General features: G+C 38.3%; 1 protein-coding gene across 12 annotated transcripts in view; it reads right to left on the bottom strand.

The window, feature by feature from the left end:
• Positions 1-26,250, bottom strand: part of LTBP1 (latent transforming growth factor beta binding protein 1) — a 203,104-nt gene that overhangs the window by 82,942 nt on the left and 93,912 nt on the right. For all 12 annotated transcript variants that reach the window (XM_080588430.1, XM_080588429.1, XM_080588431.1 and 9 more), the window contains 2 exons: positions 17,206-17,308; positions 11,207-11,278 (listed from right to left, as the gene is read on the bottom strand). In XM_080588430.1, coding sequence (XP_080444556.1) covers positions 11,207-11,278; positions 17,206-17,308 — 175 coding nt within the window. The remainder of the gene's footprint in view (positions 1-11,206; positions 11,279-17,205; positions 17,309-26,250) is intronic.

Consider the following 26,250-nt stretch of genomic DNA (forward strand, 5'->3'; position numbering starts at 1 on the left):
TACTGCTTTTTCTTGCCACTTTATGAATGCAGACTTGGCAGGAATGCTTTGCCTAGTGAAGACAACATTTAAATTTTAAATCAGTGAAAAAGACAACTGATTTTAAATAATACTAATTTGATTTCAAATTTAAAGTTCTTATTTTCAAGGAAAGACCTAGTCACTTGGTTGCTTACCATTAAAATACATTGCTATCTGCTTATATGTTATCATTATGCAAAATTTGGTTCTTTTCCTGCCTATCAGGCACAGTTTTGCCACTAGGTATTCAAGATCTTATATCTTATATCTTGATTGATATATCTTTGAATTTTGTAATGAAAATGTTATTAAGATAGCTTGCATTTAAGTCTTTATACACACAAACTGTAATTATGAATTTTAAAGTAAATAGAGTTTAAATAACATCTAAGTAGAAATGACGCCTTTTTTTTTTTAAAAAAAAAACAGCTCAGAACTTTATTCCTTATCACTGCTGAGAAAAGCTGGCATTGGAATGTATCAAATCCATTTAGTGGTCACAACTCTGTGATAGTTGTGTTTTGGAGTTTTGCCTACTAATAGTTAAGGTTTCATAGCATTATTTACTGAAGTGGATAAACTGCAGATAGATGGTGATCTTCCTATAACTCATAAAAACACAATCATCTTCCTTTCCAAATGATTCAGCTATTCTACAGAAAACATTCACAGATGCTGCTCTTGCTATCTCTGCTTTAGAACTCTTTCTTGATGAAATGTTCTTGTATGTCTAGTATTTAAAAATATTGTCTTGTATTGTCTACAGTACAGAGACCCCATTCACATGCACTCTGTATTTAATGTGGGCACTGCCACCTGCAATCACTAGCTTAAAATGTATGCAAATACTAACGAATGTTCGTTCTGCAGTTTTCCACAGTTCCTGATATGGATATTACTCTTGATAAATTTGTCCAATTTTTGATGTTTTGATGTCTTGGTGTAACTTAATTATAGTGTATCTTTAATGCTTCTTTGCCAAGTTCATGTTTTCTAAATGAGCTCATAGAATTACTGACCTGATGTTCTACGTTGAATTTCACAAGTCTATCGAGGGATCCAACAGAAACAAGCCACAAATTGATTACAAACTTCAAACTTTCAAAAGAAACATAAAAACAGGTGAGAATAGTCTTTAAAAACTTTGTGCAGAAAAATCCCTTCCAGATGGACTATCATTTCATTTCAGACTGTGGTAAAAGGTCACCTACCCAAAATGTTTCCTACCACCTGCCAGCCTGCCCAGCTGTGCAAATTGCATCGGAATCAACTTGTTCAGACAGCTGGAAAAGAAATCTGGTTCAAAAATAGTAGATTTCTTTAATCCCTCTCCTTTTTTTGTGTATATGGACTTAAAAGGTTTCGTTTTAAAAATTGTATTGCAATGCCAATCCATTTGGTATGAATGTTGTCATACCATTCATAATGTTTTGTGCTCAAGTACAAACTGACAGCACATTTGTAGAGTGATTTGATCAAAACTCGTCTACACAGTGGAAAGATTTTAAGGAGCTCTGTAGCACTACTATAAGACTATGCATATGTAAATAAAGGTTTCTAAAGACAAACTAAATACTAATTTTCAGTTTTCAAGGAAAATAGAGCAACAAAGTTCTTCTGGTGAAAAGTCTGTTAGTGAAATAGAAAAAAAGGTTATGCAAGGAGCTTTTCCACATAGCACCTGGCATGGCTCTAACACAAACTCTCACAGTAGGTGCTGTTATTTATAATTAATGAATTGATAAAATGTTGATTTTGTTAGAGTTGCTGCTCGATAATGTGAATGATTTGACCCTGCTCAATGGGTATAAACTGGCATGACTCCATCGGCCACAAAGAAGCAATGGCATTTTGCACGGACAGCCTGCCTTGCCCTTTGCTGTTATTCTTTAGTAGTCCCTCTCCCTGAAAGCTTGACAAGAAATGAAAGCTTTACTTTGAATCTGCTGAGGTGGCAGTGGAAGCCATGTGCCATCCCAGAGCATTTGCTGGTGACTCTGCTCTCATGTATTCATGCAAATGCACAGCAGCTTTGCCATTACCCGGGTCTTAACAGTGGTGCTGTAGGAGCATAAAGGTTAGGTTGTGGTGTCCCAGCTCCTTCTATACCCTCGCCTAAGCACACACCTCGATATACAGCGAGGGCAGCGACCATTCTCTCCTCTAGAGCCACTGCAGTGTTCCTGGCCAGACACAGCAACTACATCAGTCAGACCACTGCTGATTTATCCCACAATATTCCACACTAAAAACTTAAAACTCTCTCAATGACAGCTAGCGTCTGACACCTTCCCACAGATTTTTATGCACCTACGGACGTCTACTGGGTGTCAGGTGAACCTGCTCTCAGAAAATGCAATGCATTAATGACTTTCTTTCCTACTGAATTTCCCGGGGAAAAAATTAAAAAGCTAAAACAGCCTTTTCTTAACTATTTGCCTGCTTATATGAAGTGAGTAATCTTCATGACTTCAGAAAAAAAAGAAAAAAACAACAAACAGAAGTAAAGGAGGATGATGGGAATGGTTTAAGACAGCATGTGCTTGTGTACACAACTACCAACATTGAACTTCTTATAAAGCATGGTAATTGTCATATATAGCTTTACCAAATCTAAAAACAGTTTCATCCTCAAAAACCTTTACATATATTGATTAGTAACTGGAAGATAAAATGTATGGATAAGATAGCAAATTGAAAATTTCCTTGGATTGAAAATAATGAAATGTAATTTACTTTACTCATGGCTTTTTCTCCTTGATTTTTAAAAAGGTTCAAGAAGAAATTTTATTTTCATTCCTGTTCACAGTAAGTCAATTTTCAAGTATTCATATTAAAAATACTCCAAAACACAACTGTTTTTTGAAAGCACATTACCAGAATCCCGTTCCACAAACAGCTAACATTCAGGTGAAGAACCGACCTGTTTTTAGCCATGATCACACACGTTTGAAATTACGTGTTGTGAATTTCACAACAGTAAAAGAAAATTCATTAGTCTAAGTGCAGGCAGCACGTAACACAACAAACTATTTTTTTCCCCAATAACTGTGATTTAGGGAAGGACTGAATAGCCCAGAAGAAAGCAAAACCAAGCCTGTACAAAAATAACTTAGTCCTTCTTTGTTACTTTTCTCCAAACAGTTCTTCCTTGCCTAAAGATTCAAAAGCTCAGTGGCTTTTCAACACCTCAGTCTATATTATGAAGGTCAGTCTCTTTTACTCAAGTATGTAATTGGATGATTTATTTATTCAGCCCTCTTACATGTACTGCACACTGGGGAAATCTGGCAACTGAGAAGGAAATCCATGAAACAAAACTTTAAAAGGATAGGAGGTTAGACACTCGACCACGTTCTGTCCTGCAGTACTTATATTTTAAGTGACAAAACAGTTAAAATGGAAGGTTTTACTCTGGCTAATGTATAGGTATTTGTGAACAGAAGGGTATCCCCTCTGTTGTATGTCAATGCATGGAACAAACCTGTGCTGGAAGTGAGGAAATGCTGCAGTAAGTACTACCTTCCAATTCTCTGCTTGCATTCTCCAATTGTTAAAATGGTTTTTAAAGTAGGTTAAAGCAATCTGGGGCTGCAATAGCTGTTGTTTGACACTACTTTGATTCTTTACTGGAAACCTCCGTGCAAAGTTCTCCTACCTTTCCTTGAGCAATGGTATGCCTAACTCAATCAGTTTCAGGAAGTGAATCATTTCAGCTATATTCCAGGATTAGTGACACCATAACGTAGCCTGAGTATCCCTATTCCAAGGATAACAAACCATGCCAAGTGTAAACACCCAGCCCTAGGAAACATTCCTGTGCCTACTTACATGAAGATACCTGCCGCTTATTGCTGAAACAATATGCTTCGCATGGTTACTGTAAGACGCTGAGTGATTTACAGGGTGCATCATAAAGCTACAGTAACCTCCATTATAATTTGTCCCTTTACTGAAATACTTGACTTGGATTCTTCTGCAAGCAAATATGAAAATGCTTCACAGCCTACTGGTCTTCAACATGTTAACAGCTCAACACAACCTAAAGAGTTTGATGCCCGTTATAGCCAAGAGAGGTGATGCAAAGAGATTAGTTGATCAGCAGAGAACTGTTCTGCTGGACACCAACATACACGAGCTGATGGTTGGAATATCAGCCCGGTAGTGTTTCTCTTTGGCAGCCTCCAGCTGGAAGAGTATTTAGGAAAAGGACTTCACTGACTTTTGGCTGTGTTAACCATTATAACAGCTCTTCAGACCACCCAGGCCCAGCTGGCCTAATGCAGAATCACAGGAAACACTACGGTGGTGTAAAGCTGTCTTCTCCCTCTCCAGCCTTGTAGCTCGTTTGGACACCTGGAGCAAGGCCACTCTCCCCTGTTCAGATAAGGAGAGGCCCAGATTTGGTCACACACATAATGGAATGAAACATTCTTTCCTAGAAAATGAAATTCATTCTTTCATCTCCATGCTTAATGCACTGAATTTATGTTCATCAAAATCATCACAGCTTGAAACATTTAACCACATTTAAGCATTTAACTTAAAAACAAAAATTCCAGAACCGAATGCATGTTTAATAATGTGTTCTGGTCAAAGCAGCAATCATGTAACAGTATGTATTTGAAACTACTGCATTCATTTTAAGGAAAATATTTTTACTCAAGAAAAAGAGTCTACAAGTTCAAAAACCAATCAGAGCACACTACACAAATTTAGAATAATGCAAATGTAAACTGAAATAGTCTTTGTTTTGAAAGAAATCATTGCTATCATTCATGTAAAGAATGAAGTCGACTTTCAGAAGCACTGATAACTTCGGAACAATAGTGCCAGCTATCACAACTAGACTTTTAAAAAATCTATAATATATTGAATTAAAAGGCATTTAAAATTTTCAGAAACAAGACAAGAACACTATGAAATGATTTAATATTATTTTAAACAACTTCCCTTTTGAAACAGTAGATCTCGTTTTTATACAATACTTTTTCTATTTCACATGTTTGGTAGGCAACTTTGGTAACAACCTGAACAAATCACCTCACAAGATAACGAAAATTTCAAATTTTCAAAGTCACCTTGTATGCATAAATAGAAGGAAACTACACTCTTCACAATTTTTAAGACTTTCCTCAACCACAGAATGGGTTCCCACTTCTCTGAACACTGGCTTCCACTGTTCCCTCCCTCTACCACTGTAGGCAACAAAACTCCGCATCACAGTTTGAAAATAAGTTTTTTTTTTTTTTTTTTAAAAGAAGGATGTACTTAATGTACTTCCTTCTGCTAGTACCCAGGAAATCCCAGAGAGATTTAAAAGCTGAACAAACAATTAGCTTTCCATAAACATTTAACATAAAATACAATTTTTCTTTTACTATGGAATCCGGAATAAGGAAAATTATTAAAAAAGATTTCAAGATGCAAAGTTAGTGAGTTGGCATAGCAGCTGGCAGAAGGCACGTCAACTGGCCAGAGATTTCAGAAGAGCAAAAAATTTCTTGCTACCTTTTTCAAACGGTCTTGAGTTGGATTTTTATTTTATTTTTTTGCCTGAGACTCAGACTCCAGTTAGGACAGTCGTGATATCAGGAACATTCTTATAAATACTGGGCCAAGAAAGGGAACTTGTAAAAGCAGAAAGCCTTGTTAGGCCACCACAGACCTGATAGCTGTATTGAAATATTCAGACAAACTTGTGGCTAGGAAGGAGCCAACAAGTACTGCAGGCTTTCTCATATCCTCTGTCACAAGTGCTGGGTGCCAGAGGACACAAGCAATCATAACATCTGCAGCCCACATCTGATTCCAGGCGTAACCACTGTGGAAAAGTAAATTTCTGAAGTGGGACCTCTGCACTTAGCTCTGAAATCAGATTTCTGTATTTTTTAAAACCTTTAGGAGGTAACCAGACTGACTTTGTTTAAATAACTAAGTAATAAAACTGAATGGAAAATGTTTATCTGCATTTGATGCGAAGTGAGCAACTTGCCTGTCAAAAAGAACCTCAGACACTTAAGAAACTTCGCTGCATTTAAGCAAAGCAAACTGTCTAGTTCAACTATATACCAATTAGCATTTGTCAAAATACTGGGCAACTTCTTAATTAGAAATTACTTGGTTGTCTGCCATTGAATGTTATTTAGTAATATCTGCCCAGGCAGATTTTCATGTAGTGAGGTCTTTAATACGTTCGGTATCTCATATTGCAAATGAGGAGTGGAATACATAATTTAGGGCTCATTCATGAAAGTACTACTCACTTTGGTAGGTGCACTTTAAGCTTCTTTGGGAGTGCCATCTGACTGAATCGTCTCCAAATACACTCAATATGCAGGCATATTTTTTAATTCACTTGCAGTTACAACTGTACCTACTACATCTCAGAAAATACCACTCCAACTGTTTCTGCTGTAGCTGCGTTGTTATCCGCTATAAAATCTTCAATTCTAAGAAATATGTAACAACCAGGATTTACTGCCTCCACTATAGCTGATTGTTTCAATAATAATCTGATTAGTGAGAACAAGACGGGGGAAAAGAAACAAAAAAAACAAGGTTTGGTTGCTAATGAAACTATTGCAATATATTTTTAAAATCACAGAAAAAAAAAAGTTTCTTATTCTGAGAAATGACCTGTTGATTTCTCTGTGCTAACAAAGCAACAGCAGAAGAAATCAATCCAAATCATTTGGTGCTTCTGTGTGGAATTTACTGGAACGCAAATTTGCAGAGCCACACTTTTCAAACACATAATCAATGTCCAAACAGCAACCCAGCCCAGTTTCTGGAGATATATTTATTTCACAGTATGATCATCATCAAATAACTTTTTTGAAAGAAGTTTGTTAACTTAGTAACTAAGCAACAACAATTAGCATTTTTATGAAGCTAACCTCCTTTAAGTAATAAAATACATTTACGAAATAGAAAAAAAGCAAATTTATTACTGTATTTTAGAGACAATTGTAGGAGGACAGAATACACCTTCAAAATATATTTTAAATCATGGTGAAATCTAAAGAAAAAAGCTTCAAGCCCCCAGTGCACACGATTACAGAACTTGATCCATTAACATATAAGTACCGATCTCTTTGAGCTCATTTACATTTAATTTTAAGCAAATGGGAACCTCTCAACAACTTTAATGCACAACTTTCTTCTTCAGTGAAAAACAACAAATTTTCAGGTATTTTTCCAGTTCTTCAAGATAAGATCTTTAAAGTGCTCTACTGGCATATGTTAGTTTCCTGAAAAATGAATCCAAACTTTTTTTACCAGCTGTTTTTTTCATTCTGTTTTAGTTTTCCAAGAAAACCATTAGCAGAAGAAGGAAACTGTAAGTATAATTCTAAACAGGGAACCAGAAATTAGCACTGCGTATGTACTCTGACAGAGAAGCTGCAACTCTGATAAACTGCATTTTGTCTTTAATGACAGCCTTAGGGCATCCAGGCATGTACATGTAATAAATCATCCCATTGAAAAGATAATTACCGGGGGAAAAAAGCTTTCTTGATAGCAATTATATTAAACTGTTCAAATTAACATACCCACAGATGGTTCTTTGTTGTCCTATATATACATCAGAGAAAAGAACGATTCACATTAGCTAACTCAATTGAAAAGAAAAAAAAATCAGGATCTGGTTATTAATCATGCTAATATCACGTAGGCTTTGTAAACTAAGAAGGCTTTTGACTGCAAAAACAATACAGAACAAACGGTTAATTAGGCTTTTAGGCCTGAGTTTTCAAAGGCAGTGAAAGTTGGATGATATCTAGGTGAAAACAGCACACAGTAAGCTGCAGGCAGGGATTCAGGTATTTATCCCCATTATGATTTGGTCTGGCAATGCTCACCCTTTCTGAGCACGGGCACAGCACACACACCCTTTCAGCAAAGAATAATCTAATTAAAATGTATACTTGCATATGGACATGCTGCACCACAACTTTCCAATTTAATTGTAGCAGTTATTACAAAAACATAAACACCCACCTCTGAGTAGCTTAAACAGTTTTCATAGTCATTGCTACTGCTTTGTTCAGATTTTTGATATGGATAGCTGTTTCTTCAGCAACCCTTTCCTTTTCTAAAAATGTGAGTCTGCTTCAGATTAAACACAAATAGGACACTTTTGCTTCACCCACTGAGAAGCACATTCTAATGGCCATTACAGAATTGAAATACACCCTGCAAGCAGCTCTTTCACATGTGAAGCTAGCTTTTGTGATGACTGCTCAAACACAGGTCAAAATCCTGATTCTCTGACAGAAAATTATAATCCCATTACATATTTCAATGGGACTAAATTTATCCTTTGCTTTATGGGTATTCCTTCTCTCAGTTCCATCCTTATTTGCACCTCATTTTTGGAGTGTGTTGGTGAGTATATTACTGAGAAGCCACCCAAGCCTCAAGAAGGCAATACGGGAATCACAGAATCATAGAATGGTTTGGGTTGGAAGGCACCATAAAGACCATGTAATTCCAACCCCCCTGCCATGGGCAGGGACACCTCCCACCAGACCAGGCTGCCCAAAGCCCCATCCAGCCTGGCCTTGAGCACCTCCAGGGATGGGGCATCCACAGCTTCTCTGGGCAGCCTGTGCCAGTGCCTCACCACCCTCAGAGTAAAGCATTTCTTCCTAATATCCGGTCTAAATCTGCCCTCTGTTACTTTAAAGACATTCCCCCTTGCCCTGTCACTGCACTCCCTGACAAAGAGTCCCTCCCCAGCTTTCCTGTAGGCCCCCTTTAAGCACTGGAAAGCTGCTGTAAGGTCTCCCTGAAGCCTTCTCTTCTCCAGGCTGAACAACCCCAGCTTCCTCAGCCTGTCTTCATAGGAGAAACCTTCAGCAGTCACCACCTCTGCCCTCTCCAGAAAGGTAGGAAATTGTTTGCATCCTCAATTCATCAACAGTCTTTTTCCTGGTGGGATAATTTGACTCCCTCTCTTCGATTAAACTCGAGATTATGAGTTTCCATTATCAACTGCTAGTTACATTTAGAGTCTACAGCTCTCTCTCTTCCAAGATGATGATAGCAGTAATAAAAGAAACTCTTTAAATCGTAATGTTTCTTGCAGTATTAGTTATGCAATACAGAAACGTGTCAGGGGAAAAACTATCAAACCCAATACAACAAATGACTCCTAGCCTACCAGGTACTGTTCTGTTTCTGCACACTACCGTGGCAGGACTGAACTCCTACCCAGAAACATATGCTCTCCCTCTCAGTCAGCCTGCCGCTGCTCAGCGAAATAACTTTCTGGCAATATTCTTCTTCCTGGCAAACTACTTCTGGCAACCTTCACAGGAATCAGACCATTTTCTAGCCATCTGTAGCCCCTGACTTGGGATCTTAGTTTCCATGTAATAAGGTTTGCCAACACCTAGGTACAAGAATCTGGAAACAAACCGAATGTCCTACTCTCCTTTCAATGCCTGCTGGGTTGCTGCTGTCTAGGAATGCATTGTATATACCGTCAGGTTTGTGCTCAACTACTGGAGATATCAAAAGCTCCTGTCTCTCCCACACTGTGTTCAGAGGGATGCACGATGTTATCTTCAGATACTTCATGGGCTCTAAATTAGAAATCCTCTCTTTTGCATATTCTGAAAAACTGTGTAGCTAATATGCAGAATGAGGCAATCTCTTTTGAAATGGCTGAAATATATGCATCACCTGTGTGTTTCATCTGACGTGAAAAGGTGGTCCATATATGCCTTATATTCACCTCCACTTTTTCACTTCACAGTCCTAATCAGTAAGTTGCCATCAAAACCTCCCCAACCCTTTTGTTTATTAGGATGATGCTACAATCTCTCTCTGCAGATCAGAGAACAAACTCTTGAGATGCAATTTGCAGTTCTCTTCCATTTAGTTTTTTAGTATTTTAATCTAATCCAATTTTCTCTCACAATCCTCCAAGATGCCCCTACCCTGCAAGCTGGTAAACCACTACGTAGGGAGCTGAGCATTAGGTAAGCTAACAAGCCTGACAGAGAAACTTTCAGACAGCAGCTCACATCTCCCTTAGCAATGGAAGCAGCAAAACATTTATTTGTGTTTAGTGATCTACAAACCATATATTTTTTGGTTGGTAAAATAATTTTTGTGGCAGGCTGACATACATTTTTTCATCTACATGCTAACAGTTTTCAATTAAATACAATTATCTTTATCTCCAAAGTGCCTACATATATCCTTTAAGGCCAATTACTCTTTCTCTCTCCCTCCACAACTACGTGTAGAGTGCTGCAGGACTGCTCACATATTCTCAGAGCTCCTTTCTCTTATTTACTTGAGCTGTGCCAAGCAATTTGGACAAGTGGTTTAACTTTTTTTCTACATCCTGATCTTGCACTTCCATTCAACACTCCAAGAAATGCAGAAAGAAGGAGTATTCATCCACAATCATCTGTTCAGCTTCCTCAGGCAGAGATGCCATTGGCTGGGAGAATCTAAATACCCTGGGGCTTTTCAGCTTAGTTGCATGATCACACAGCTCCCACAGCCGTTGAAGCTTTGATAACTTTTGTGCTTACAGCCAGGAGATACAGGGCATGATCTTAGAAGTAACACTGCCTATGCACCCTAACTCCATAGATCCTCACCTGCACTATGTACATTCTTCAAGTTTGTGGTTCACCTCTTTATACAGGAGCCAGCTATACATAGACTTTCACATCCACTTGCCAGTGACATTATCTGGCTGTAGTCAGCACTGTAGTGCCTCATCTCTGAAGTCCATAATATTCATCTTCTGTATACTCTATGCTATAACGATTATCAAAATTATTCTCTTTTGCGAGTTTCATCTGACTTAACCAATAAAGTCTCCAGGCTCACTGTTTAGCAGAAGAACTGACAGAACAATGCATTTCTACTGAAAAATAAAGTAAGCAAATCTGTATGAAGTCATCTTTATACATCAAAGATAATGAGAATATGCATAAAAGTTCTAAAAGTTTTTTTGCCCCGGAACAAAAAACACCCTATAGAGTTGCCAATATTTTGAAAGAGTTAAATAAAACATATATATATTTATAGCCTCAACATTTATTTCCCCAGATAAGTGGACCAGATTCATTCAGCTAAGTCATAAATATCACAGAATCAATCACACAAAACTGGAACTCACAATAAACACAATCAATTGTGCACACTATCGTACCTTGACAAAATGTAGCATTGATCCTCTTGTAGCCTTGGGGGCATTCCATCATAGGGCTGTATCCATGGTATGCTGAAGAAAAAACTACACATTAAATACTGCTGATTTATTTGGTTATTTAGAGAACTTGACAGACAAATTATTATGTAACTGTTAAAAAAGCGTAAGTTTTTGTGATGTATGTTTAAGGATAAAAGGTCAAGAAATTCAAATACGAGTAACCTTACTTCCATCTCTTCCTGCATGTATACCACTGAGATCTTCAGTTATCCATTCAAAATTGAATTTTTGATTCAAAAGAAGACATACTTGAACTCATCCTAATTGTTCTCAAATACTCAAATAATTACTTTCACAAACCAGCTAAAAATACCATGTTGGGGAAAAAATAAAGTTGAAGATTTATAATGGTTTTAAAACAGATTAAAGCAGATTTAGAAAGCAAAAAATATATGCAATATTAAGCAAAATTGTTGTGTATCATTTTTCCCACCACAATGAATTAAAACTGTTTGAAACACATAGGAAACAGAAGCAACTAAACCTCCAAAGCAAGGAAAAAGTAGAAGTTACATCTGTGATTTAGCTAACAAAGTTTCCAAATTTTGGAGGACTGTGTCACTTATTGGCTGATCAGTGTAATCTGCCAAGGGCATTACAGCACTGCAAAATACAGACTGAGCTCAATTTTGCGAAAATAGAAAGTGTTCAGTTAACTAGATTTTTATTTCCGTTTATTGTTTCTTTCCTCCACTTAAGGTTGCCTTTGAGACTACAGAAAGCTGTTTATTGATTCTTAAATTGTTCTAACATCTTAAATGAGACCAGTAACTTCTTTGTACATTATGCACTAAAAGCTAACCTGTTGGCAAAGCCCAATACTTTATTAAATATACAGAACAAAACTTTCAGCACTGTGATCATAAAAGTGCCCTTAACAAAGAGTCAAGAGAGTTTTTCATAATTTGAGTGCTACACCAGAGACATTTGTTCATATAACATTTGGTCAGATATTTTGTTTTCCTTTAAAAGTGTTTTAAATGTTTAGCTGTCCAAAAAAAAAGAAAAAAAAAAAGCATTATTTTCCAACTTTACAGTATATAAACTGTCAAATTAGAACAGAGTGAGATAACGTTGGCTTCACTTCACAACTGATGCTGGAACTGCACGCTTATCCCTGTAGCTTAGTTCCAAATTGGTAACCAGTTCACTATAAGGATAAACAACAACAAAAAAGGTGTTGTTTTTTTTTCCCCAACTTTTTTTTAAAGCTTTTCCTATACATTGGAAAAGTTTAAGTGATGAGCTGAGTAGCAGCTTTTGGAGTGAGGTAGTTTTATTTTAAGCTGCTGTGAATTATTTCAAGTAATTGCTTAATTAGAACATAAAGACTCTCTTTTAAGATTGCTTGAAGTGATGTGATAAAATGGTTAAACACTAAAATAAAATTGGGTACAAATACAGTAACAATATTCTTACAGTTTTAACAAATACATTTTCCATCTTTCCACAGGCTACAAACTTTTAAACACAAAATTTGAAAATGTTCTCTGTCACCACATATGTGGCAGCTATGCATTTATTTTCAAGGCAGCTCCAATCTTTTCACAATGTTCATAGTAAAATCAGTTTTAACTTAACATGAGATCTTCAGAAGTGCAATGCACTAGACCTATTATTGAACCTAAAAAGTCAAAACATTTAACATTTAGAAATGTTAATGTTGGCAGGGTCAGATTCATAACTGCACTATGTCCTAACTTGTCTGCATTTCCCATTGCAGACCTTATTCAATTCACACTAAACCCGAGACAGTTTCTCCATAATTTTTGTGGGAAGGATTGGTAATCTGTAGCACGGTCTAGCAGAGGGAAAAGAGAGGAAGGGCAGAGCTCTTCCAGTTGTACATAGAGGCCAGCCCGTAAGCTGTGCCAGGCCTTTTCCAGTGCCACAACGCATTTTCCCTTCCATGGTGACTCAGCTGCTCTAGAAAGCGTAATGGTGGAGTGAGGTCAGAGACTTCAGCCTCTCCCTCCCTACTCATTCGCTTGCTCCCACACTGAACAGGAAATAGTGGCTTACTAGCAGCTGTTTTCTTCCTTGTATAAAGAGCAGCAACATCGGTAGGTCACACAAGAGTAAGGAGGTTGTGCAGTGATGGCTAGTCATCAATGTGAGAGCTGGACGGAGTCCTACATTACTTACCCTTTACTCAACCTGTTTATTAATTGCTAGCAAGAAGCCTGAACTATCGTAACATTCCCCATACACCATTGAGATACAGTTTGTCTTAAAGGTCGTCTTCTGTAGAAGCCCGCAGAAATGGAGACCTGTTCCAAAAATTCTTCCTTTATTTTTCAGTAACACTGACTAACCCATACACTTAGAGACACAGAAGCTGTCTCAGGCCAAGGCACTCAACCTTGCAACAAGACAGAAGCCCTGACTGAGCAGTGGCTATTACCCAAAATACTGAAGTACATCTTTAGAAAGTGACAAAGCCCTACATAAGTCCACGGGAACAAGACAGGCACAAAGTTAAGTACATCCTTAAGCATTAGGCTGAAGACAGAAGTAAAGAAACCACACTGGTTAAGTGCCTGCTAATGAGACTGAAGTACGTGCTTAAGTATTTTGCTAAACTACAGTTCCCAGGTTAAATGCAAACTGTTTAAGTATTACTGTAATAACAGGTCAAACTTAAATGAAGTTTAGGAACCATAAAAGCAAAAGGAAGCCTCCTAAGTCTACAATAAAAAGGACAATACTGATTTAGTGAAGTCTCAGAATATGTAAAAATGACATAGGACTACCATGGCAGGAGCTCTGCCTGGTGAGAAGGAACCACGGACCCCACTTAACCAGTACCTCACTATTAATTTACTTGACTCCCATGTTTGTCCATTCAATTTCTTTTATATCTGTGCATACTCTTTGCACCACTAAAACATTCCCATTAATACCAAAAAAAAAAAAGGGGGGGGGGGGGGGGGGAGGGAGGGAGGGAAGAAAAAGTAAGAATACTTGGTGAAATATAAATCCTTAAGCAGGGACTCTATACTTTCTTTACATCTCATCATAAGCTTGCATTTGTGTTTGGAAATTGTTTGCTGTACAGAAGCATAACACTTTCATACTGACGCAAAGCTTAAGGCACATTTGCCCAAAGGACATTTAGGCTCGGATCCAGATTTAAGTTCAAGCTGGACATCTATAAAACTCTAAGATGCTGTAAAATCACAGGCTACTGCAACACTCCAAATTTGATCATCTTAAGTCCCTAGAAACGTGAAAATTCACCATTTGCACCCATGCAGAATTGCCCTAAGTCATGGCATGACTGAATAGCCTCATGCTTAACTCATTCCTAAATTAAATGCAGATGGAGAAATTGCATATATCTCCATCAAAACTTCCTGACAGATTCAGTCAGTGAATGTTCTTAAAGCAAGCCCCTACCAAATCCCATTCTTGATATAATGTTGTGGCAGATAACACTGTATTTTAATCCAGAGAAAACAGACAGTACACACACCTCCTCCTCCCTAAGAAGGGGAGAAAGTTAATGTACAGTGAGAGCTCCCACCTACGAAGACGAGAAATACATCCTGCTTCATCTCAAACCCTTACTTTCCAGGAATACCTTAACCACAAGAGCAGGGCAACATTCTCTGTCTCCTCTTGAAACTGTACAGTTAAATTGAAAAGACAATTCCAAATTAATTGAGGCAGAAAGCAGAAGTGAGCATGACTCAAACCATTAGCAATTAACGACACTGGGAAAGAGACTGGGTTCCCATTCCTATTCCAAGAATTGTTTCTTCATTTTATGGGTTAGGGCATCTCCTCATAGTTATAAAATGCGGATTTGAAAAACTCTCCTGGTAGATAAAGGAACTATGAATTGCCTCATCTTGAGCAAATGTGCTAGTCATTAAGCTGTTATATTAAAAGGACAGTGCTCCTCTCATTAGCATTTACAAAAAATGACTCTACTCAGTGCACTGAAAAAGGGTGGTGGACTTCCCTCCAGGAGAGGTTTTAGGGCTGTGCATCCCAAGTGTGTTTAAGGCATTTCTGTGTACCCCCCTACCAAGCATCTGGGGACCAGGATTTAAGACATGGTTTGCCCCAGTATTTCCCAACTGGTCTGCCCTTAACAGAGCATACAGAGCATGTTGGCTTTAAGTTGCTGCCTGATCAACACATGGCCTGTAGTGGATTCCAGGCGGGGGAGGCTGGTGTTTTACCTGACTACAAAGAACCCTCACATGGGCTTCCCTTGGAACCAGGCACCAAAAATTTGTATTACTTCATAGAATCATAGAATGGCTTGGGTTGGAAGGGACCTTAAAGACCATCTAATTCCAACTCCTCTGCCACGGGCAGGGACACCTCCCACCAGACCAGGTTGCTCAAAGCCCCATCCAGCCTGGCCTTGAACACCTCCAGGGATGGGGCATCCACAGCTTCTCTGGGCAACCTGTGCCAGTGCCTCGCCACCCTCAGAGTAAAGAATGTCTTTCTAGTTGTTCCAACTAGTTTTTGGTAGAAGCACATTTGAAGCTTTCATGATTACCCCCGGCACACCTGCATCTACTAAGCAATATATTCTGCACACCCACATAGTGCTGATGAACAAAACTTTCAAGTGTAGTTAAATTGCTACTTATTTGGAGAAAGCTACAAATTCAGAACACATTTCCCAATTCATGGAGGTACATTAATACAGAAGGAATGTCCCTTGTAAACTATATTTATGCGCTACAGAAATTAAAACTTAGTTACTCAAGTCTTCTATTAACTACAGCCCTCAAAGATGCTAAGTACACTCTCTTTTGGAAGCAAAGCAGAAGATAAACATACTCCCAAACACAAAATTTTAATGCTTCGTAAATGAGCAGATCAGACTGAGTCAGTATATAAACTGGTGCAAACTCTCCTGTGGAAAGATAAAGAAGTAGAAGCCAAAGTAGATTTTCTGCTGGAATTATATTTGATGTACTATATTAGACCTGTGAACAATTATGTTTCCAAAAGCCAAACACTGAACAGGCTTGAAGGATTGCTATCTGTTGGAATAACAATGGCCTAGGAGACCTCGATAAGACTGACTGCAACTCCTTGCACTACTCTTGGCTCGTTAAATAGGCGCCTACTCCATCTGCAAAGCGGAGATCCCATTGTTTATTTCTTTATTCTTTCATTTAGTGATGAAAATATTAAATGACAGAGAAGTATTACTATTTCCGTGCAATAATTATGTCATTCACAGAAGTTTAAGAGACTACCTTCACTTATCTGAAATTTCTCTCTCATTATAACATTATGTCAACTCAAAATAAATTGGTGAGGAAAGTCTCTGAGTAGCCTAATTGTCAAGGAAGATATTTCAAAAACAGAGCAGAAATAAATAAATAAATAAATAAATAAATAAATAAATAAATAAAACAGACAATTTAGAGCCTGGAAAACTTTGGCTCTAAATTTGAAAGTTCATCTGCAGTCTCAAGAGGTCACTACATTCTCTCCAAGCAGTAACTGGCGCCTCTATAATTTAACATTTCTGTACAGACATAAAAAGAAAAAAAATTAAAATAAATCCAGCTGGAAGAGGCAACATGATTCAGTGTCATTATCCTTCCTGAGAAAATGCAACAGTGCGTCACTGTCTTAGAGGTGGAGGAAGCAAGAAAAAACAAAACAGAACAGAAAAAAAACCAACCACATTAACTCTGCTGGCTTTACTGAGTGCCTGCATACTGTAACTCTGCTGGCATGCAGGAGAATTCAAATTTCTGCAACCTGTCCCTAATCAAACCACGGTGTGTTCTTTCTCCTATGTTTCTTTTTTGGAGAATTCAAATTTCTGCAACCTGTCCCTAATCAAACCACGGTGTGTTCTTTCTCCTATGTTTCTTTTTTCAAAAAAGCAAAATACAATTTGAAAAAAAAAAGTTATAAACTGATTCAGAGAATAACAACAAAATAACACTTACACGGCTTCTTAGGACATTTCTGGCATTTGTTAAAACCCCAGGAAGTACCCACGGTTCCACAGCAGTCTTCTTGCTTGGAAAGGCCAGGAAGTGCTTTGCCACACTGGAATAGTTAGGTAAAGAATACTCAGGTTAGTGCTGTTGTATGATGCTCACCTCTAGTATATTCTTTTTCAGTCATCCTGGGTCAACCTCTTCCCAGTGTAACTGAGATACCGAAAATTCACTGGAGCTCTTACTTGAACTTAAATAGTGCCCAAGCATTGCAATGGCTCTCTGCACAGGAATGAGCAGGTTAGGTTACATTATCATCTTCCTTTGCTTCAACTTGAAAAGAAGGCAAAAGAAACAGAAGAGAATAAACAGTATGTCATTCTCCCCCATAAAAATATCTGTCTGCTTTTTCAAAAGCCAAATAAATTATCTTAAATAAATCACTCTCTTAAAGGAATAAACAAAAAGTATGAGTGATTTCTATAATGTTATTTCCTATCTATTAGTAAGACAACTTTCTGCCAACTTATGTTTAATGTTTATGACTGGTTACTGAAAACTGCCAAATTATTATGAAAGATTCTGCTGTCCGGATACTGAAGGAGTAAGGAACATGTAAGATGACTCGAGCCAAAGTTAGTGATATCTGTGTTATTCCAAGTATTCCACGCAAATATTTAAATTGATTTTACAACCATGCCTGAGGCAGATACTGCCTATATTTTTTTCATGATTAAGAATATTCTGATCGTGCTTTTTGTTAACAAGAATATTAACACTTGGAAGCATATAATTTTGCATTTTTGACTTTTACAACTTTTTTTTCCATTTTGTGTGGTTAACAATGTTTAAATATATTTCTCTATGTGATGCAGACATTCATAAAGTATATCTTAACCTGTGAACTAGGTATATAATGGAAGTGTGCAGAGCACAAGAAAAATGCACAACAGGTGCACTTTCAAAGCAAACACTGATATAAATAGGCACTGAAGTAAATAATTTGAATGTGCTGAAGTGTGAATCCTCACTACAGAGTGAATAGACCTTCCCTGATCTGACTTTTCTTCCTGACCACATAGAAAACCTCTGAACCAAACGCTCACCCCTGCTTATCATTCTTTCAACTCAAGATAGCTGGCTCGTCCTACAGCACAGGCTGTGGCCTTGTTGTTGCTTTCATTTATGCTGATAACCCAGTCACCCCACAGGGGGATGTGTGCTGAATACACAGGCACTGACAGCATCCTCTGACCTTCACCAATTTTTTCTGGTTGTGCTGACATCCATGGGTCAGTGATGTTTCTAAAGTACAAAGTTACTCTGTGTGGCCTCACAGTGTGACTACTGTTCTCTCTATCCAGGGCTCTGACTCATTAGCAGGTCCCCTCTTTCCATGGGGAGGGATGGCAAGGCATCATTCCAGCCACCTTCTCTGCCCCTTTTTCAAAAATACTCCCCAGGCGCACCCTGAAATATCTCAGCAACAAATCAAAAGCACCACCATATGAGCAAACATGCAACTTGCAGCAGTTTAGCCCTTGCTGCATGTATTTGTCAAATACGCCATGTCTGAAGCAGCCAGGAGCATCCTCTGCCCCAGTGAATACCAGCCTCAGACATGAAATGGACCTTTTAGCACCGGGGCAGTTCAGCAAAGTTACCGTATGCCTCTGAACATCACCCCTATATGTGGTAGCACCACTTGTGCTTTGAGCCACATTTTAGGATGAGACATGGACAGTATAAAGAACAGAGCAACCAAACAGGTTAGAAGTCACCACTCCCTTATTGTGTAACTTGAGGAGTCTGTTTTCACACTACCATCTGCACAGGGTCTTGTGTCCAATTTTCCCATATTCCAATGGGTTAGAAACAGTCCTGCCCTGGACTGTAGTTGGCTATGTTAAAACAGTAAAGAATCTAAACAAGGACACCTTTTAGATGCAAGCCCAGGCCTACGCTGGCTGAACACATCTTTTAGTGCAAGACACATCTGTCTTGCTCTCCACTGGTGTGGGCACTGGCAGGATTAGCACATGACTGACCATTCCTGATGATTCAGTTACACTCTGCTCTGTTTTCAGAAGCAACTCTCAATCTAGCACAAAAGCAGGCAAGGTGCAAGACCAGGGAATTCTGCTCACCTTCAGTATGCTGCAGCACCTGAGCTGTTTACAGGAACTAGATTTTTCAACTAACTCTAGCTAGATGAAGTACAGTGAACTATGCTACATCTTGCTGCAATTCCAAGAATCCCCAAATCTTTCAGCTCAGGAGTACTCATAACGTCTCCTCCAGCTGGCTACTCAAAAAACTTACAGAATTCATGTTACGTCTTTACACAACATTGGTTTCTCCACCTGCATCTCAAGTGAGCATGCTCTAAGGAGGACTATTTTGTCTTATAATTACAGCCGCTCAACTACTTTTCTAGAACTGGTACTGCTTCTCCAAAGGGGAAGCCACTGACTAAAGTCATATACTGTGGTAGCTTGTGAGAGTCAGCTAAACCATTCATTTTCCATTCAACTCTCCTTCCCCGCCTTGTACCTCAGTTTTACAACTCTTCTCGCTCTGAAAAGAAGTGGGAGGAATCAAGGCTGATGCTGCACCTCCCCCTATGATCTCAGAAACTGAGCATTTGGGCAGCAAGGCACATAACTAACACCCAGTGCTCCTCACAAGGTCACAGGCCTCAAGGACACATTGCAGCAGCGTGCATGTGTAGAGGCAAGACTCTACTAACTGGGAGCCAACATGCCATCATTAACTAGCCTTTTTTTTTTCTTCCTAGAATAGGTGTCATTTAATAGTAGGAAATTAAAAGGAAAATAAAACAAAGCATTAAAAAAATAGAAAAGTAAAAAAGAAAGGAGGAGGAAGATGGCCTAAAGCCCACTTCGAGTTTAGGTGTGGTGCTACAGCATTTGCACTCTACTGAAAATCATGATCTCTGTGGTCATAACTTTTTCAAATTTCCATATAAAAACCATGAGCAAAAATAAGGATGCCAAATTCTGAGTCATCTGGCAACTGTGGTTTGTAGTCCTGTCAGTAAAAACTGGCAATGATTAAAGCTGCTGCTCCCACTGCCTCTATGGTGAATTAAAGCTTGAAGAATCAATGATAATTTGGTTAGTGTCCAGATCATTGTAGAAACTGGCCAGCGAGGCAAAGCAACTGCCACAAGGGGCTCCTCATGGTGTAAGATCTGTGTAATTTTGGAGCTATGCATCAGAAAAAATGACTGCTCTGCAAAGTCCTAAGCCAAGCAGAAACAGAGTTCTTCTATGGCTAATAAACCCTGATTTCTCTGGTACATCTAATAATGCTTCAGATATTTCCAACACTCATGGCACTGCACAAGCTTTTACTAGCCAGCTACAATTTCTTAAGATGCTCCTCCTATTCTCAGCCCCTAAGCATCAATGAATTGAAGCTCTGTTTCTACAGGTCTCAAAAACTTTTAGGTAATTTCTTTCCTCTTCACAAGTCTTATCCACTTCCTACCTCCAAGAAGAACTCATTAGTTCTTCAGACAGTCTGTTCCAGTCTCTGAGTCACAAGTGACTGGAAAAGTCACTTGGGGGAATCCATAGCTATTTTTAGTTTGTCTCACTATTCAACACAACTCCAACACATAAGCATGAGCTTAAAATAAGCAGTGAAGCTAAACACTTGCACACAGCTTGCACTATGCATGAAGATGATGCCATTTTCTAAGCTTAGGCTTACAATTTTCTATCCATCATCCACACACATTTTAAACTAATGCGGCTGGTATTCCTGAGGGCTTCTGGAAAACTCCTCACAGAGGGAGAACAGATTTTCATGAATGATACATCTGTCACAAGAAATCATCTCAATTTTGAGATGATTCTGATTGGTCCAGAAGGCAAAGAAGCGATGAAGGATTGGTATAAAAGAGCTGAACTGTGCTGAAAGTGGCTCAGCAGTAGCAGCACTGTGAGGCACACATGGTACTGCTATAAAACTAAGTTCTTCCTGGGTAAAGCACTCACAGACACTGAAAGCATTGTTTTGAGTCCACATATTTTCCCCATGCGTGCCTGGGCTTCTATGCCAATATTTTATATAACTGGAGGAAGTACTGAATATTCCCACTGGTAGACTGAAATTTTGGCTGACCCTGTGCTGGTGCACAAAGGCCATCCCAAGCCACATCACCTCTTCGTTCCTTCTGTCCGGCCTCTGTCCCATCTCCACAGTGCTAACAGCCCTCGAGTTGGGCACTGCCACCAGGATTTAAGATTTTCCAATGCCAGAGAAAAGGAAGGATTATATCCTCAAAATCCCTCTGCTAAGGCAGTAGGAGGAATGTATTCAGCTCCCCGTTGAAGTGCAGCAGAGAGCCCAGCCTGGCAATTAGCCTCAGGGCAACCACAAAGGACTCTGGCTGAGGGACCAGAAGGTTTCCTGGGACCCCCACTCCTGCGTGACCCATCTACAAATCCCTGTCACGAGCTATTAGTTAAAACCACAATACAGGCATAAATAAAGGAGTGTCGCATGATTAACTATGACTGAAATCGATAGGTGCTTTGCCTGAGTTAATAGTTAATGACTCTGGGATTCAGCTCAAAAGGCTGCATTTCACATACCACAATAGCAGAAGTGAATGGATACACTGTTTAACTTTCTGTAAACTATTCAACAGGCACAGACCTTGGATTGTTCCTTCTTTTTTCTTTCCCCTATAGGCACCACAAACAGGGTAGGAAACCTCAAACTTAATAAACCCTATTAGTGAAACAATTAACAAACACACTTAATTAGCTCAGTGACCAGGGCTGACTGACAGGTTGTTACAAATGAAGAGCATTATCCACTGCAACACTGGCGCACTAACAGGCATTGTCTCATAACCAGAGGAGAGAAACTTAAATACTTCCAGACTTTCTAAAAGAACTGGTAAAGAATTTGTTTTGGCTTAAGTAGAACATTCTTCTTAGGCAAGCAAAAATTACCCAGCTTTCTTTTATTTGAGTAATTAAAACAATGTTTAGTGTTTTTGGTATCTGATACATCTTTAATCTTCTGATATTTCAGGGTATTGATTTTGCAAAGAACCTATTGTGAATGAAACATTAATCCTGTAAATGAATCCACACTGATTTCTGACAGTCTATTTGTTTAAAAACTTCAGAAGCCAAACCATGAGCTTCAAGGAATTCCAGACAGTTATTTTATTTTATGAGATGGTATTTTTAAGACTATTCTAAAGAAAAAAAGTTCTTTAGAAGTGCTCTAAGAGAAAAGGACCTGTATGAAGCACAGAATTTTACTTGTATCATTTTTCTTGCATTAAGAATATGAATATGGAAGTTCATTTCATAGAGCTGTCAAAAAAAAAAAAAAGAAATTGAACTCCATAGGAAATGTTTTATTCAATCTGAAGTTCATCAGGGATATCTCTCTGGTTGAAGGAGTAACTTCAGTTGGCATGTTACCATTGTCATCACCTCCAGACTACAGACACTACGATCATATTACATACAGTAGGATAGATAGATTAGGTTATGCATTAAGAGCTATCAACACACTTTGCTGCTCTGATTTCTGACTCCAAGAGTTTAATGCCTTTGTTTTATATTCCCTCTTGGGAAAAAAAATCAGCAGTGATCTAAGCCCAGTTCCTAAACATTTTATGTATTTTCTGTAATTTAAGTACACAGTCAATGTATGTCCTTGTGTGAATCCAGATAAGTAAATGCCTAATGACTTGCAGTCAGAATCTTTATCATGATACAACCGACAATTTCTGAACTTTTCTGGCTGCCATCTATCACTTGGCTTATTTCATTTTCTATCAAGTTTAACAGCAGAGAGGAGGGGGTCTCACACTTCACAATACCAGCACAACTCCAATCCAAGCTTCCTTCTCAATGGAGCTGTAACAAGTGTAGAGCTTTTCTACACCACCTCTCAAAGCCTTTTGCAAGGGAAACACAAAGCATCACTCAGCAAACAACTGACAAGCGAACATATCATCCCCTGAACACTGTGGCGTGGAAGTGGTGTGAAATTAAAGAAACCTCCAATAAGTGGGTCAGAAGAGAGCACTTTTAACTGAAGTTACAACAGTGATCATTTCAGAGAGCAGACCACCCACTCTTAGCAGTTGCACCAGCACAACCGAGACAGTAAAAAGGAATGAACAAGCACAGGCAAACATGACTTCCTAGCCAGCATCTCTTCCAGACATTTGGTCTATGTCGCCTCCAGCCAGGTAAGCAACTTCAAATCAGTCTCTCCTTAAAATGAGAAGTCTTTCTGATTTTGTCTTTAAGTTATAGATGCTGAGATCACCAGAAGTCTCCTTCAGTAAAACTGATATTTAAAAATATCTGCTAAAGAGAGAAAAAGTTAAAGAGCTTCGCCAATTCCTTGATGCTTTGCAAAAAAATGCCTTGCTCTTTACAGTTATGCAAAAGAGAGACCAAACCAATTTTGAGGGGGAGGAGAAAACAAACAACTTTGAGAAAACCCTGGTGCTTAATTCCCTTCATATGAATTTTGCCAGGTAGTAGGCATCTGCATTCTTTTCTCAATTTAAATGCAAGGTAATAATAAAGTAAATTTAACAGGACTTGAGATGAAACCATAATCATTACTAGGTGCACCACTGACACTGTAAAAGTATTTTGGGAAATAACAAGATATTCTGTGTCATAATAAAGGCATTTTTATTAGAATTAAAATGAAAAGCAGCTGAAGAGGAGGAATTGAAAAGAAAAAAATGAATTGTCCCTATTCGCTTGCTTTTTAAATAGGACTCACAGAATCAGTGCTCTAAGATGACCAACTCCTTGGATTTCAGAAACACAGACATAACATGGCTGTAGAGGACCTTTCAAAACACCATGCCCAATGTCTAGCTTTGGAAGGCACTGTAGCATACAGTGGTGTCTACAAATATATCGCCCTTTACCTGAAGTAGGATTTTTGTCCTACTGCTCCCACTGTATCTGTTTTCTGACTTCAGGTCTCTATTTTCTCAACATCAGTTACAAAAACCATATCTTGTTTTGTACAAAAAGTTTGATCCCTGTATTTCTAAGACAACACTCAGTTTCTGGTCGGCAGCTTAACCACCAGTTCGTGATACACTCTGTAAAAATCTTCTTGATATTAGGAAAGTATTTGATGAACCACTACTTTTGTATGCGACGTATCATAGTAAGCTATCACGTAACATGGCAAGCAATCCTGGAGCAATCATTGTAACATCTCCCAAAGGGTAAATACTTGTTAAGTGTGCCAATCAGAGAAGAGAGGCAGCCAGGATAAGTGAATTTACTTGAGTAGAAAAAGAGCCATCCAGAACATTATTTTTTCTTCCTACATTTTTTTAAAACTTGTAATATTAGTACTACTTCTATAGCTCCTCTTTCCACTATATTTCCCAATGCTGAGGACACTCCAGAAAACAGTCACAATCAAGCAACGCATACATGTGTGTATTTGTATTTATGAAAACATAGATCTTCATTTATCTATCCTACTTAAAATAGGAAGTATCATTCCTCTAGCCCCTCTTACTCACTCTCTTCCTCTCCCTCTGTCCTCTCAGTTTTGAGACTGCCATATTTTCACTTATCTTTTAGTATCCTTTTCTCATGGTAACTGCCTTTGGTTATTAGTCACTTATAATACAAGTGAGCAAACAAGAGGCCTAGAAGAATTTCTGTGTTCTGAATTCGGAGTGAACTGAGGCTTGAGAATATGACCGGGCTCTTCAACTGTCTGTAGTATAATGTCCTCCAAGCTTTGTTTCAGGATGGCTCCAGCTGCTAAACTGAACAGTATGCACTGACTAAACTGCAGAAAACACGCCCTGGCTGTCTTGGGATTTGAGTATAGCAACTACCTTACTGTTTTTGCAGGACTACTGTTTTTGAATAAGACAAATTAAAGGAATTTAACTAAGGTGGGGTGAGGAAGAATGCATTGGGAGACTACAAATATTCCACAGAAGGTTGTGGAAAAAAAAGACAAAGCAATTAGAAACAAATGATCTGATTTTAAAGAAATTCAAGGAAAAAGATGGAGAGAACAAAGAGTAATAGAAATAAATAAATTGAAGCAGAGAAACATAAAATGATAGAGGTTACACACACACACACACAAGTAGTAAAGATTCTGATATGTTCGGTCCAGACTAAAAACATCAAGTTCCGCCAAGTCTTTATTAACTTGGTTGATTTGCCTACAAGAGGCCACACACACATCCTTCCATCATTCTGTTCTATAGACAGTAAAGTCACCTCTGGTCCCAGGATGTTTAATATAACATTACTGAAGCCAAATATACAACCCACCCTGCAAAAAAATGTATAAACACTGATGATTGTTGAAAACAGCAAGGATACCAAAATTATCCAGCCTGAACTCCAGAAACAACTTGCAACACATTGCCACTAGAAGGAAAGCACAGTTCAGCAGCTTGTCTGAACAAATTAGAGAACGCTCATATTTAGCAAAGCAAATATCAAAAAACCAGAAAACCAAATTATTTTAGAACAGGATTAAAGAAAAATAGGTGTCTTTCCCAGCTCAAGGTATATTTACAATATGCAAATAAACAATATTCATTGCCTGACTGTAGGAAAAACATATTTCAGTTCCAAATTTGAAAGGTGAATGAGTCACTTGAATCTACATTTATGGGAAGGTCTTAAATAAAAGCTCTACAAAATGCCACCCTACAACCCTAACTCTACATGGAACTATTAAATTAAATACCAAAGGCCTCTAAAAAGCCTTACTAAGCTTTTCTCCAAAACTAATGCTGAATAGATGAATGAAGGTTTTTTTTTTTAAAAAAAGGAATGCATTATTCTAATCTAGGAGGCACTACTCCTTCTTGAGAGCACTGCAAAGGCACAGTTTTTCAGGAATAGTGTAAAAAACATTACAAAAATTGGAGACTAAGTATTTTAGTAGGATTCTGAATCAAACATGAAGAAAATACAAATATATCTCCCCTTTCCTCTCCCTTTAAAAAGGGAGCAAATTACTGTCTTC

This window comes from Anser brachyrhynchus (assembly GCF_964034855.1).
Source record: "Anser brachyrhynchus genome assembly, chromosome: 3".
Classification (NCBI taxonomy): Eukaryota; Metazoa; Chordata; class Aves; order Anseriformes; family Anatidae; genus Anser; species Anser brachyrhynchus.